The sequence below is a fragment of the Cuculus canorus genome, chromosome Z, assembly GCF_017976375.1.
Source record: "Cuculus canorus isolate bCucCan1 chromosome Z, bCucCan1.pri, whole genome shotgun sequence".
Taxonomy (NCBI): domain Eukaryota; kingdom Metazoa; phylum Chordata; class Aves; order Cuculiformes; family Cuculidae; genus Cuculus; species Cuculus canorus.
Window position 1 is genome coordinate 8,029,315 of NC_071441.1, and position 13,303 is coordinate 8,042,617.

Sequence of the window (13,303 nt, forward strand, 5' to 3'; positions counted from 1 at the left end):
TTCTGCCTCTCATTCTCCTGTTTAGACTGGCAGCAACACACACCGCTCACCAGCATCATTCAAGTAGTTTAACTACAGATCTACAGCAAAGTGGACATACTCCCATCAAACCCAGTCGCCGAAGACTCTGGTGACAGCAAACACCTTTTACTTAAGGCTGGAAGTTGAAAACATACCTTTCCTTTCCAGCAGTCTACCCACAGAATATCAATAGTGTCTGTGAATGGAATTGTCTGCATTTCCCAAAGGGTAGCACATAAAAGGATTTTTTCCTGCTACCCTTCTGTGCCTTTGTTTTGCTGCTCATGTCAAGGACACGATATGGGAAAGGGAGGAGTAGACAGGATATGCCATATGAGCTCTGTTACTACTTTAACCTCGTATTTTCCAATGGGAAACCACGTCAGGGAGGGGAAGAGTCTCACAGGAAGCTTTCCATACTGAGAGTCACAGGCTAGTTCCTGAACCTTTCCAAACAATCTGCCATGATTACCTTCTATTCCATGACCACCTCAGTTGATTCCTCTTTTCTGAAGAGCTTCCCCTCAACCACTTCATGAATAAATGTCAGTTCTGTTTTGTTGTAATGTCAGACAAATTCCTTAGCACACCAGATGTTTTCCAGTCAAACCATTTCAAGACATGAATTTATCATTACAAACAAAGACAAATATAAGTTAATCCAAAGTAAACCGGAGAACTAAAAGCACATTTGCACCACTTACTACACTTCACATATATAAACTACAGTAAGCACAACTGTATAAACGCATCATTTATTTCCACATCTCACTGCACAAAATTCAAGCACAGACACTACTAACATCAAAATATACATTACTCATCATTTTCAGGAAGAAGATGCCAAGATCGATATAGTACTGCTGGAGCGCATCAGTTCTGCCATACCCAGCACCTCAGAAGCAGAAAGCTCTTACAGAAGGCTTTTTGTTATCCCTATCGCTTTATTCTTAAAAGAGTGTTTTCTAGTGGTTTATCTACCAATGCCATATTTTACAATCAAGGAAAACTGTTACTTTCAAACTTCCTCAGGAGGAAACGTTCTCTTCCACTACTTTTCTTTCTAATCCATACTAGTAAAGGACCACATTTCTACTAAGCCACCTTGTTTTTTCTGCATGGTTCTTACCACTGCAGGGATTTCTGTCTCTGCTGTTATCCAAAACAACAAGCAATAGGAAGATTACTTTTTGCTTAGTCCTGGAGTCACATTTAGTGGGTAGAGACAGGAAAGAACACCTTATTACCTCTTAAAAAAGCTTACTATTACAGGCATACAGATGGGATTTTAAGAAGTCCCATCATAAAAACTGCTTTACAAGACAGCAAATTTTGATTATCTTTCTTCTGAAGTTCACGTAGATTGAACTCTCCATCATTATTTTATTAGGATCTGTACCTGGTTAAAAAAATTAAATGAGAAACAGAAAGGAAGTTAATGATGATAATATAATAACAAGCTTTGGTACAAGCTATCGTATGCTTACAGTCTCCCCAGGTTCAAGAAGTAGTTCATCTGCCTGTTCCCACACTTCCAACAGACACATCTGACTCAGACATTGCTATGGTGGGAGAAGCAGAACCATGAATTTGAGAAGAGTTGAACTTCTGCCAGAAGGTACTAGCTGTGTAAAACACATGGAGGAAACAATCTTGATTGGTTAGATGATTGATAGGTTTTTTTTAATCCCAAAAGTTTTCATTTAATTTCACGATAGCGTTTTAATTTTAGGATACACATATTTCAGCTTCAGAACATTACAGATATCTGTACAGGTTTTATACTAACCACCTCTGCTATTCTACTACTCCCCTCTTCAAGCTACACACTCCCAAGTAACCTCATCTAGTTTAACCCCCCAAAATGGGCATCACATCTCTTTCTGCACTCTCACAAAGATCTACGCTTTTCCTAGCCCAAGACAATAAAGCTTTGTGCTCTTAGTCATGGCAGCCGAAGGCAGCACAGGCTCTTTTACCACGGATAACTACGTAAACCCTTCCTCCATCTAATAATCTGTACAGGCCTGAAAAACAGGAAGCGTATTTAACGGAGTAATACAGCTGATGCAATGGGTGCTCAGGAGTGTTACTGATAAGCAGCTTGATAACAGACTAACAGTTGAGATGTCTGTAGTCCAAAGGACTAAGAGTCTTTGCAAGACACTTGCAGCACTGTACAATGAGGAACAGGAAGTTTCCAAGTAATCCAGTACAAAACAGAACACATGGTGCTGGTAAGGACTGGCATTTGAGAGATTGCTTGGGTTTTGGATAAAAATCAATTAAAAACAACAACAAAAAAAATCTATTAAATCTGCAAAGCAGCACACAGAAGAAAGCATGCAATACAAGATATAAGGAATTAATTAAATGGAAAATATGAATAGGAGTTTGGTGTTTTGCTTCTTGACATCAGTAGGGAGCACCATGCTTGCTAGCTGGCAGACTGCTCGCACATCTGAGCAATAAATCCAGTGACGGAGTTAAAGACTGAGCATGAGCAGGGCATAGTGCAGAAGGAGGAACTATCACACTGCACTTCCACGTAACTCTCACTTCAGCAAGCCTCTCCCTTTACTCTCGTACCAAAACCATCCAAACTCACTCTCCAGTCAGATCACCTACAATTTGCCTTTCCAGTGATGGGCATTTCTATATAAGCAAGCACACTTGGCACCTAGCACTTTCCTATTTTAGCCTTCAAATGCACTTCACATGCCATGGATGTCCTCCCTCTGCACTGTGGCCATAACAGTAATCTCTGGATGCTTTGAAGTTTACTCATCATCATCCTCACTTTCCTCCCTTAAGTACCAGCAGTTGATAAAATCAGTTCTTCTCAGCATTTACATAAATGAAGATAGCTCTTTATATTTTGTGATTTAAAATGTTTGATGAACTTCAAGATTACACTGCCCAAAAGGTCAGAATCAGGTATCAGTTATCCAACTGTCACTATAACTGCAGTTAGCACAACTTAGCAAAGCACTGCAGTATACACACCACACTTACCTATTTTAAACTAGAACAGAACTAGTTATTTTCAGAGTGTGTATTTTGCTTTACATGATACCTGCTTATACCCAGTTTTGCAATATCCACGCTTGGATATCCTCTGAAATTCATTTGGTCGGCTTACTATGGCCTCCTAAAGAGCCTGTAGATGGGTTTTGCCTACCTTGCAGCTATTCCACCCAAGAGTATTGAATGAGCTGGCAGATGTCCTTTCCAAACCCCTTTCCATCATCTTCCAGCAGTCCTGGCTGACTGGGGAAGTTCCACTGGACTGGAGGCTGGCTGATGCTGTGCCCATCTACAAGAAGGGTTGCAGGGAGGATCCGGGGAAATACAGCCCTGTCATTCTGACCTCAGTGCCGGAGAAAGTCATGGAACAGGTCATCTTGAGTGCTATCATGAAGCACATGCAAGAGAACCGGGTGATCATGCCCAGTCAACACTGGTTCATGAAAGGCAGGTCTTGCCAAACTAACCTGATTGCCTTCTATGACAAAGCAACTCAACTACTGGATGGGGGAAAGGCTGTGGATATAGTCTTCTTGGACTTCAGTAAAGCCTTCGACATACCTTCTTACAGCATTCTGCTTCAGAAACTGTCAGCCTCTGGCCTGGGCAGGCGCACACTCTCCTGGGTTGAAAACTGGTTGGATGGCCGGGCCCAGAGAGTGGTGGTCAATGGAGTTAACTCCAGCTGGAGGCCAGTTACAAGTGGGGTTCCTCAGGGCTCGGTACTGGGTCCAGCTCTGTTCAATGTCTTTATCAATGACCTGAATGAAGGCATTGAGTGCACCCTCAGCAAGTTTGTGGACAACACTAAGCTGGGTGGAAGTGTGGATCTGCTGGAGGGTAGGGAGACTCTGCAAAGGGATCTGAACAGGCTGGACCACTGGGCTGAGGCCAATGGCATGAGGTTTAACAAGGCCGAATGCTGAGTCCTGTACTTGGGGCACAACAACCCTACGCAGTGCTACAGACTAGGAGGAGTCTGGCTAGAAAGCTGCACGGAGGAGATGGACTTGGGGGTGTCCTGAACATGAGCCAGGGGGCCAAGAAGGCCAATGGCATCTTGGCTTGGATCAGAAACAGCGTGGCCAGGAGGTCCAGGGAGGTTATTCTGCCCCTGTACTCGGCACTGGCGAGACCACACCTTGATTACTGTGTTCAGTTCTGGGCCCCTCACCACAAGAAGGATGTTGAAGCTCTGGAGCGCATCCAGAGAAGAGCAACAAAGCTGGTGAGGGGGCTGGAGAACAAGTCTTACGAGGAGCCGGTTGAGAGAGCTGGGGTTGTTTAGCCTGGAGAAGAGGAGGCTGAGGGGAGACCTTATTGCTCTCTACAACTACCCAGAAGGAAGTTGTGGAGAGGAGGGAGCTCGGCTCTTCTCCCAAGTGACAGGGGACAGGACAAGGGGGAATGGCCTCAAGCTCCACAAGGGCAGGTTCAGGCTGGACATCGGGAAAAAATTTCTCATGGAAAGGGTCACTGGGCACTGGCAGAGGCTGCCCAGGGAGGGGGTGGAGTCACCTTCCCTGGAGGCGTTTAAGGAACAGATGGATGAGGTGCTGAGGAGCATGGTTTAGGCAGTGTTAGGAATGGTTGGACTCGATAATCCAGTGGGTCCCTTCCAACCTGGTGATTCTATGATTTTATTAAAATCTCATACTGTAACCCCCTGTTCCTTCAAGATAAGCATATTATCTTATTATCTTAAGCATATTACTCTTAACACATAGGAATCTAGGAAGAGAAAGTCTTCCTAAGGAACTTAAATATGAAAGAAAAAAATGCCTTTGACTTTGCAAGAAGCAGTTTCCTCCATTAGGATTTTGTGCACATTTCCCCGATCTGTTACCTTAAACCATTTAGAAAATGGTCTTTCAGATGTTGAGAACAGAACACAGGCAAATTTCATAAGGAGGGGAAAAAAAAAAAACAACAAACTTCAAGCAGATATTAAACCCCATCTGAAACCAAATTCTGAGAACAAAAGTAAATGCAAAAAAATAGTTTTGCAAGTCTGCCCTCAAGTAAGACCTACTGATGGTACATAGCCCTCATCATAGATAGCTTCAAAAGCCACCTACACTTTGACTGTACAGCCTAATAAAATGGGAAGTAGTATGTGCCAGGCTTCCTCCTGAAAAGTATTAACAGTACAAGCAGCTCTTCCACTCCAAAGCTCCAAGATTTGAAGTATGGGTAATCTCTGCTTACACAATGTATAAGTCGCTGTTGCTCAAATGCAGCTTACACAATGAATTTCTAGGAAACACCTCATTCATCTAACTGTTCCCATCATTAATTGGAACAACTGGGAGGAGCCAAAAAAAAAGTTAGCATATTCAGGACATATGTTTTAAGTAAACCTTGTATTTCTTTTAGATAACTTGACTAAGGTTTGGGAGGCTTAACTTAACAGCATTTGGAAAATATTAAGGCGCTCCAGACAAAGTTTACAATGATATGTGCATTTAGCTAATACAATTTAATACAGGACATTACTCAAACATCTGGGATATTTAAAAGCAAATGTATACAAACCCTTCAACAATAACATTAGGCCAGAATTCTCAGCAATTGATGCACATGAATTCCGAATTCTCTTACACCTTTAGGGGTTAGCTGAAATTTTCTTTCCTTTTTAATTCTGTCCTGGTATTAGTACATCTTTGACAAGACAGAACCATGCTGTAATCCATTTATGTAAATCACTATGACAAATCCCTTTTGCCAACTGCATTATTTAATCCTGATACCAAAAGACCTCCTTTCATTCAAATGGCATTAACACCAGCAAAAATTAGTTAGTTAGAACAGTGCCTTACCGTGTAAATGCCAATTCTACAAACAGCAAATGAGAGCTGGATACATTCAGACATAGTCTAAAGAAATTAAAATAAAGACATTACCAAGAATCCTATTTATTAAGAACTAGTTTTCTTCCCATCTCTCCCCTCTCCCTCGAAAGAAACATCTCATGGTATACTACCTTATCTTTCTTCTGTAAAGCTGTATTAAACAAGCTCTGAAAAATGCTGTATAAATTCAGATTATACAGAGTCTTACTACCCTTCGTACAGAAGCGGGTGCCAACACAATTACATTTACTAATTCAGTATTTCATTATAGGCCTTAAATTACCTAATGCTCCCCAAAATGCCTGTCTACAACATTAACATTATGCATGCAAGCTTCCAGTCCCACTTCTTTTTATCTACTCTGCTCTAAAAACAACCTCCAAGAAACATTTTAATAGAGTAATGTACTTTTTAGGCTTCTTAGTGGACTGTAAAAGGCTTCAAAGTTTAACTATTAGTCTCTCCCTGTATCACCATTCAAATTCTCTTCCTCTAAATACCAAAACAACGCATAGAATTCAGTGTTCCCACATTTCTGAAGTCATTCTCCTTTAGTCTTCGAGATTTTCATGTTCAATAGAACTCTCCATCTTGAATATTCATTTAATCTGCTCTTACAGCTGTGAACAATCATATTAAAAGTTTTTACCCTCAACTTGCTCAAGTTCCAGTCTGCTGTGATGCCACAATCCTATGTCTTCTGCAGTCACCCAGAGAGGCTGATGATGGACTATGAATTTCTGATGAGACAGATGAAAAATTACTTCTTTAATTAGCATAAAAAAAGCCAGAAAATAAATGTAACTCACCAATACCAAAATAAAACCTACTCTAGGTTTGCCATTTTTAGTACACAGTCAGGTACAATAATGCAGGCTTACAATGATTTCTTCAGAAAAGTAATTGAGGAATTACTTTTAACAAGGTGTTTGAGAAGTCACTGTAGGCAAAAATTAAAGCAGTTAAGTGGAACACTTTTACTCTATGTTTAACAAGACTGCACATCATCTGCTTGCATTTTCAGACATTGAAGGTGAAATGCTGGATGCTACAGACCTTGAACTGTATCAGTAAAAACATTTCTTTTTTAGCATCTGCTTTATAACTTCCCAACAAAAAATGTCTGCAATTGAATTACCCATTTAATTAGAATTGTGATTTAAAAAAATAAAAGAGCAGCTATTGTGAATTATGAGTAATGAAAAATTGTGTAGCAGCATTTTTCTTTTGCTGTAACTGTCAAATTTAAATTTTAAACAAGAATATGTCACTAAGCTGTCTGAAAGCCAAGAAGTGCAGCACAAAAACCCGAAAGCAAACCTCAACAGCATGGCTGATTTTCTTTTCTAATGGAAGCAATCTAGAATATTATTACTGACAAGGAAAGGCTGCTCCAAAGCACCATTTAAACTGCCAGGACATTTCTACACACACACACCAGCTACACAGAAAAATAAGAACAGAACTGACTTTGAGAAATCCTACTTTAGGCGAAGTAGTGGGGTGAGTGGAGTTATAAACCATACCTATACCCCTCCTGACAAATCTTGTTCCAAAGGCTCCAGGAATGGATGACTTCCCCAAGCAATCAAGTCCAGTGATTCATTACCCTCCCTACTAGAAAGTTTCCTAACTGAGTCTGCTGCAGTTTAAGGCCCTACTTAAACACAAGGTGATAGATACATCGATTTGTATTTTCAGCATCGTGACAGATTTTGTATTGATGGCAGACTAAATTTTGTCTATAAATTAAAAGTTTTTTTCAGGTTGCAAGGGAAGTAAACATGCAGCTCAAGCAAATCATTAGTTTCTCACTGTACACATAGTTTACTTTCACTCTAGACAAGCGCAGCATTATGAATTTATTTCCATTTTTAATTTGTTCAGTACTTCCAGGCTACACGTTCATGGGAGAACTAAACTGCAGTTCAAATTCGCCAGCAAGTGCCTGGGGACTCTTGACTCAGTAGCATAAAGCAAGCTGCATCTGTGTTACCTTACTTATCTGTAGCTAGGTTTGCTACCGTTAATGTTTTGAAATCAACAATCTATTAGAAGGCATGAATTCTAAAACTACCTCCCCTTCCTACTGTCATAGTACCAGTGGATGCATTTCCTCATGAAATATTATTACCCCGTCCCCACGCCTCCAAAATAATGCTTATGATCTGTTGTCTACAGTGTTAAAAAAACAATTATTAATTCCACTGCTGTTATTAGCTTCTGTCTTATATTCAACCCTCCTCCTCCAAAAAAATTTACATTTCCCCAATATTATTTCTGTTTAATTACCCAAATAGTATCAGGATTGATTTAAATAACTAGGAGTTTAGTGATACTATCCTACAGAATTTTGCTGTCATGACTGAATTACAACGTCATAACCTGCTGCTACAATGGGGAATTTATTCTTGATATTTGCTTTCTTTCATTACTTTGGTTTTGCAAGTCATTTTGGACCATACAATTGGGCAACAAAACAGTTGTTGGAGAATTTGCATATAATTTACTTACAGTTTATTGTTGTTTTCTGAAAGGATTTTACATGGTAGGCATGAAAGTAAAAGAAAAAAAATAATGTAAAAATACACCTACAAATAACTACAAGAGAAAGATATCTTGATTGATACAATGCTGCAAGGACGCACTCTTAACATAAGTTACTTAACACATCTAGAGTGAGAAATGGAGTTGTTAGGTAAAATATATCAAACAACACATGTATGCATCTCTGCCAATATACACCCCTCTGCGTAGGCAAAGGGTCATCTCAAACAAAATAATTTCTCCAGCTGGAAACTAAACTCATGGCTAACATACATATTTGCCAAAAATTTTGTTATTTTAATCATGTGTGGTAAAAAACATAGCTGTCCATAATGACTTAAGAGTCTGCCTTGCAGCTGTGTAAGCTTTCACCCACAACCATTCGCTCTGTCTTTTTTTCCAAGCACTCAGCTATCTCTACAAATATCAGAACAAAGTAATTTCGGCATTTGGTCTTTAAAACAAAAAAAAAAACCACCAACACTGCAGCTCTGACATTGGCGCAGATTATTCTTCAACCATACAAACTTGTTGTTTTATTATCTATGTCTTCGGCAAATACGAAATGAAATTCCTATTCATAATACTTAGGAGAGCAAATTTTGCAGAGACTAGAGCATGTTTTGCAACTGATCACTTAAAGCTGCAACCACGGAGCTGAAAGCACCAGTCTCAAGAAACTTGATGGGCAAAAGGTGGGGAGGGATCCTAATCAGCTTCTGGGAAAAGACACAAAAGACTCAACACCTGACAGAACTGCAGGAGTTCGAATCCTCAATTCTGCCAGCCAGCATAAATAATCACCTTGACCTCAGCTTACTTTGCCACAAACTTAAATAAATTACAGCACTAAGTATAGTTTCAAGACCATAAAGTCAGAAAGCAATTTGATAAAAGGAAGTTGCTTTAGTAAAATAAAGATTAAGATGCCCTCCCACTTATTTATAGAGAAGTGGTCCATACCAGTAATTACAGGACCTTCCAGGCAAAAAAGCCTGCCCCATTCTTTTCTGCACCTTTTTTAGAAATGTGAAAATTATCAATAAAAGTGTAAACAATATGCAGGTTTTAAGGATATATGGGATATACACAGGATATATAGTTAAGGATATACAAGGATATACACAGCGCTCATGTGTATTAAAGAACGTGTAGGTACGCAAAAGCCCACACAACTACACTACAGTACAGGCAGCAGCAACTTTGACCAGAGCTGCTGTTGGCTAAGCTTGTGTACTGAACTCCAAGTAGGAGCTCTGAGGCGCCTCTTTCTGCAAAAGATGTCACAGCCCTCCATCCATTAATAACATTTGTAATTTAAACTCCTAATTTGTTTTTAATACAGTTCTCAGAGATAAAGACACTCAATATACTTTCATGTTCTCTTTTAATGCTGAATAATTAGATTTTTAAAATACCAACCTTCTTGTTCATAATCATTAGAAAAATAAATCTGAGTTTGAAGACTAGAAGAAACCTGATGCTGATGGAAAGGCAATGATATACGAAAAGGAATTAGGATGGCATCCAAGAACTCTCTTGTCATCTTATAAAGTAATCAAGTGGATGCACCAGAGAACAATGCTCTCTCCTCTGTTTTGGCAATATTGTCACTAGAACAGTTTTCCATGACTGCTTCCAGGACTGCAATGGTTCAGGCAGTGAAAGACGCAGGTTAGACAACACAAAATGAACAGCTGCAAGAACAGCATAGACACTTTCAAGAACTCTGCACCTTTTTCCATTCTCGCTAAAACCCGAAATTAAGCAAGCTTCTAGGCAAGAATATAGCACTGAGATACCTTACTACAGAGCACATCATCACCCCAGGTTCTACACAGACTGTCAGTTCAGTTTCAGGTTCATTCAGTTTTGTGGGCATTACATATAAAATAATTAATTGGTTAGAATACAAATGTTGGAAGGCAAATAGCCTTTGCTTATATGCTAAGGGAGTACCTCCAAGCAGAAGGAACCCTTTAGCTACATGTCCCTGGAGCAGATGAAGTATCTTCATAAATCCTTTTGAATTAAAAAAAAGTCTCCCCTCCTGTCTAGTCAATACAATTGTGCTAACACTGGGGAGCACTCCTGGACACCAACCAGAATATCTCCACTTTCTAAGTGCAGTTTCCCATTTTAGCTGTCCCCTCAAAGAAGAGGGATGGAGGTGTTTAGCACACAGCATAAGCACCAGAAAATACAGGGAAATGTATTTCATGGACATATTCTTAGGCTCCAGTAATCACAGCTTCAGGATCTCCACAAGCCTACCACCTAAATCCCACGTTGAATACCCCACACTCTGCAATGGACTTGTCTCCAAGAGACTCTACAATGTAGTAGTCTACTGCCTAATGCTACTGCACAAGTGAGACCCAGAATTCAACTCTACTTGTGGAGAAAAAAAAGATGTTCTTGGGTTATAACCGTCATGAAGTTCTTCTTCTACTGCTCAAGTACCGCTCCTCACGATTTCAAAGACATCTATAACGTTGCCTCCTCACACATTCAGCTATCTCTTCTTCAAACTGAAGGGCTATAACTACTTAATCCCTCCTTGTATGGAAGCAATTGTTTTCTTTCAATTACTCTGTCATCCTTCTCTACCTTCTTTAGTTTTACAATACTCTGAGACAATGCAATCTGAAATGCAGCACTTAAGACAACAGCAAACTTTGTATTTAAGGAATGTGAAAAATGAGATTTTCCTTCCTTTTCCTTATTCATACTCTGAACTTGCTGACAGATGCCTGGGCTGAGATGACATTTTAAAGAAGGATCCTCTTTTCCTTTCCTGAGGTATTTTAGAGCCCATCCGTGTATCTGTCATGTGACTTTACTATAAATATATATAACTTTACATTTATCAACACTGAATTTCAACTGGTATTTCATTGCCAACATATCAAAAGGGGCACTATAATTTTTTTCCCCAGATCCAATATGCACTTTGTTTCTGCATCAGCCCAACCAAAGCATATGCACACAAACATGAAATTTCTTCATAATCTCTGCACTCTTTTCTCCCTTTTACTCACTGCCAGAGTAAAAGCTATCAATGCTTATTTATTAAATCTACTACTGACAGTTTACAGAATAATAACTTCCATTTTTTATCACTTTGAAGTTTTTTGTCTCTGTTAGAAAAGAAAGCTCATAAAGAAAGACTAGGCAGCAGTTGCTGTAAAAAGGTAATAAAAACATGGAAAGCTGATGCTGCTTCTATCCAAACAGTACGAGTCATAACAAGAAAAACAAACAAACAAATCTGCCAACTCTTTTTCTCATATCAAGTTCCTACTGGCTCTTGGATGCCACCTTGCTTCCTCAGACTCTCCAATGCCAAAAGCCAATATGGTACTGTCAAGAAATTTCTCTTCTACTGCTCCACCATAAACACAAAGCGTTGCACAAAGATTGAAGTTCTTCCGGCTGCTTTTCTTTATAAGCAACAAAGCTGTAGGGCAGGACTGCAGCTAAACATAAGAGGACTCGTCAGCCAGACTTCCCACTCTGTATCTTCCTCAGATAGAAGGAAGCTACTTACATCCTCATGCCAGCAACTAATACAGTCACCAGGCTGCCAGTGAGACAGACCTACAAAATTAGCTAATCTCTTATACAAGCGCAAATACCCTATTCATGTCCCCAAGCACTTTTGTGCAGTCAGATAGTTTGCACTTTAGAAAGTTTTGCTGCACACACTGGGGAAAAAAAAAGGAAGACCAAAATAGTCCAGAATATTGTGAGCTGAAACCCTACTGCATACGTTTCTTCCTTACAGTTTTACAGCTGTCTGGGCCCACAGTCATGCTTTTAAGTTTGAAACTAAAAACGGGTTTTTTTATTAATGGAAAGCTGATATCCTCACATAATCACAAAACTTCAGAACTCAGTTTAAGAGAATAAACATCACAAGCTGGCAGTATTAAAAAACATGAGCTAATCATACTGACAGTGAGCCAAAAATGGTAATCGATGTGGGCTATTAGGAGGAATATCTTGTCCTTCCTAAAAGCAGATTTTCTCTCTTATTAAAAGCTTGCATTTCTAACCTTTTGTGAAATTCATTACTACGTTGCCTCAGGCTTGGAGGTCTGACTGAAGAATTCTGGAGCGGCACACTGCAAAGCAACGTGGGACCCAACACATATTGAACCCGGGAGTAATGCACAAGGGCACTACTGCTATTCGTAACAAACACAGAGTAATTCACTTTTAGAAACTGGGACAGATTTTTTTATGTAGTAACATCTACCACCCTAACGCAATCCTCATCACAGAAAAGGCAAAATGGTAATTTGATTTTAAATGTGCTAATTCATTTGTTTCTTCAGGGTATGCATCTGAAAAGAATGAAGTTTCTGGCACTGCAATACTCCTGCAACTTCACGGAATCTTGTGCTGGAAATTGTAAACATATTGAGGTGTTCCTTTGTGTTCCCAAGGAAGCTGTAGCAAAGTTTCACTGTTCGAAACAGACACCTTTGAATCACAAGCTTAGCTGGGGAATTCAATAATGCATCCTATTACAGGATATGCAAATACAGCATTTGACTTTTATCTTTTTCAGAGGAATTCTACACTTCTGCTCACTGATCTATGTTGAGCCAAGTAATTTCCAGGTAGTTAAGTCACTAACATTTTTTTTTGCCCTTTCTATATGGCCAATTACATCTTTCCTTCAGCAAAAAAACTGTTTGCAGTACTGGCTATGTAGATTGTACCACATACGAGTTGTTTTCCAGAGCATCACTCTTCCAGGTCTTCAGCCAGATTCAGGTTCATGAACTGTCAAACTTACTTGAATCAGAAGCATGCTCACTCATTTGTGGGAGGTTGTCTCCCAGAAC

The 13,303-nt window shown here is 39.6% G+C and overlaps 1 protein-coding gene across 2 annotated transcripts in view; it reads right to left on the reverse strand.

Moving 5' to 3' along the window:
• ARL15 (ADP ribosylation factor like GTPase 15) overlaps positions 1 to 13,303 on the reverse strand; it is a 217,971-nt gene that overhangs the window by 197,850 nt on the left and 6,818 nt on the right. Inside the window, exons 2-4 of one of the 2 annotated variants that reach the window (XM_054053545.1) lie at positions 8,415 to 8,430; positions 6,550 to 6,640; positions 5,868 to 5,924 (exon numbers count right to left, since the gene is read on the reverse strand). The exons of the other annotated variant lie outside the window; for it this stretch is intronic. Of the exons in view, the coding sequence (XP_053909520.1) occupies positions 5,868 to 5,921 (54 nt within the window). The 5' untranslated portion in view covers positions 5,922 to 5,924; positions 6,550 to 6,640; positions 8,415 to 8,430. The remainder of the gene's footprint in view (positions 1 to 5,867; positions 5,925 to 6,549; positions 6,641 to 8,414; positions 8,431 to 13,303) is intronic. 2 annotated transcript variants of the gene reach the window in all.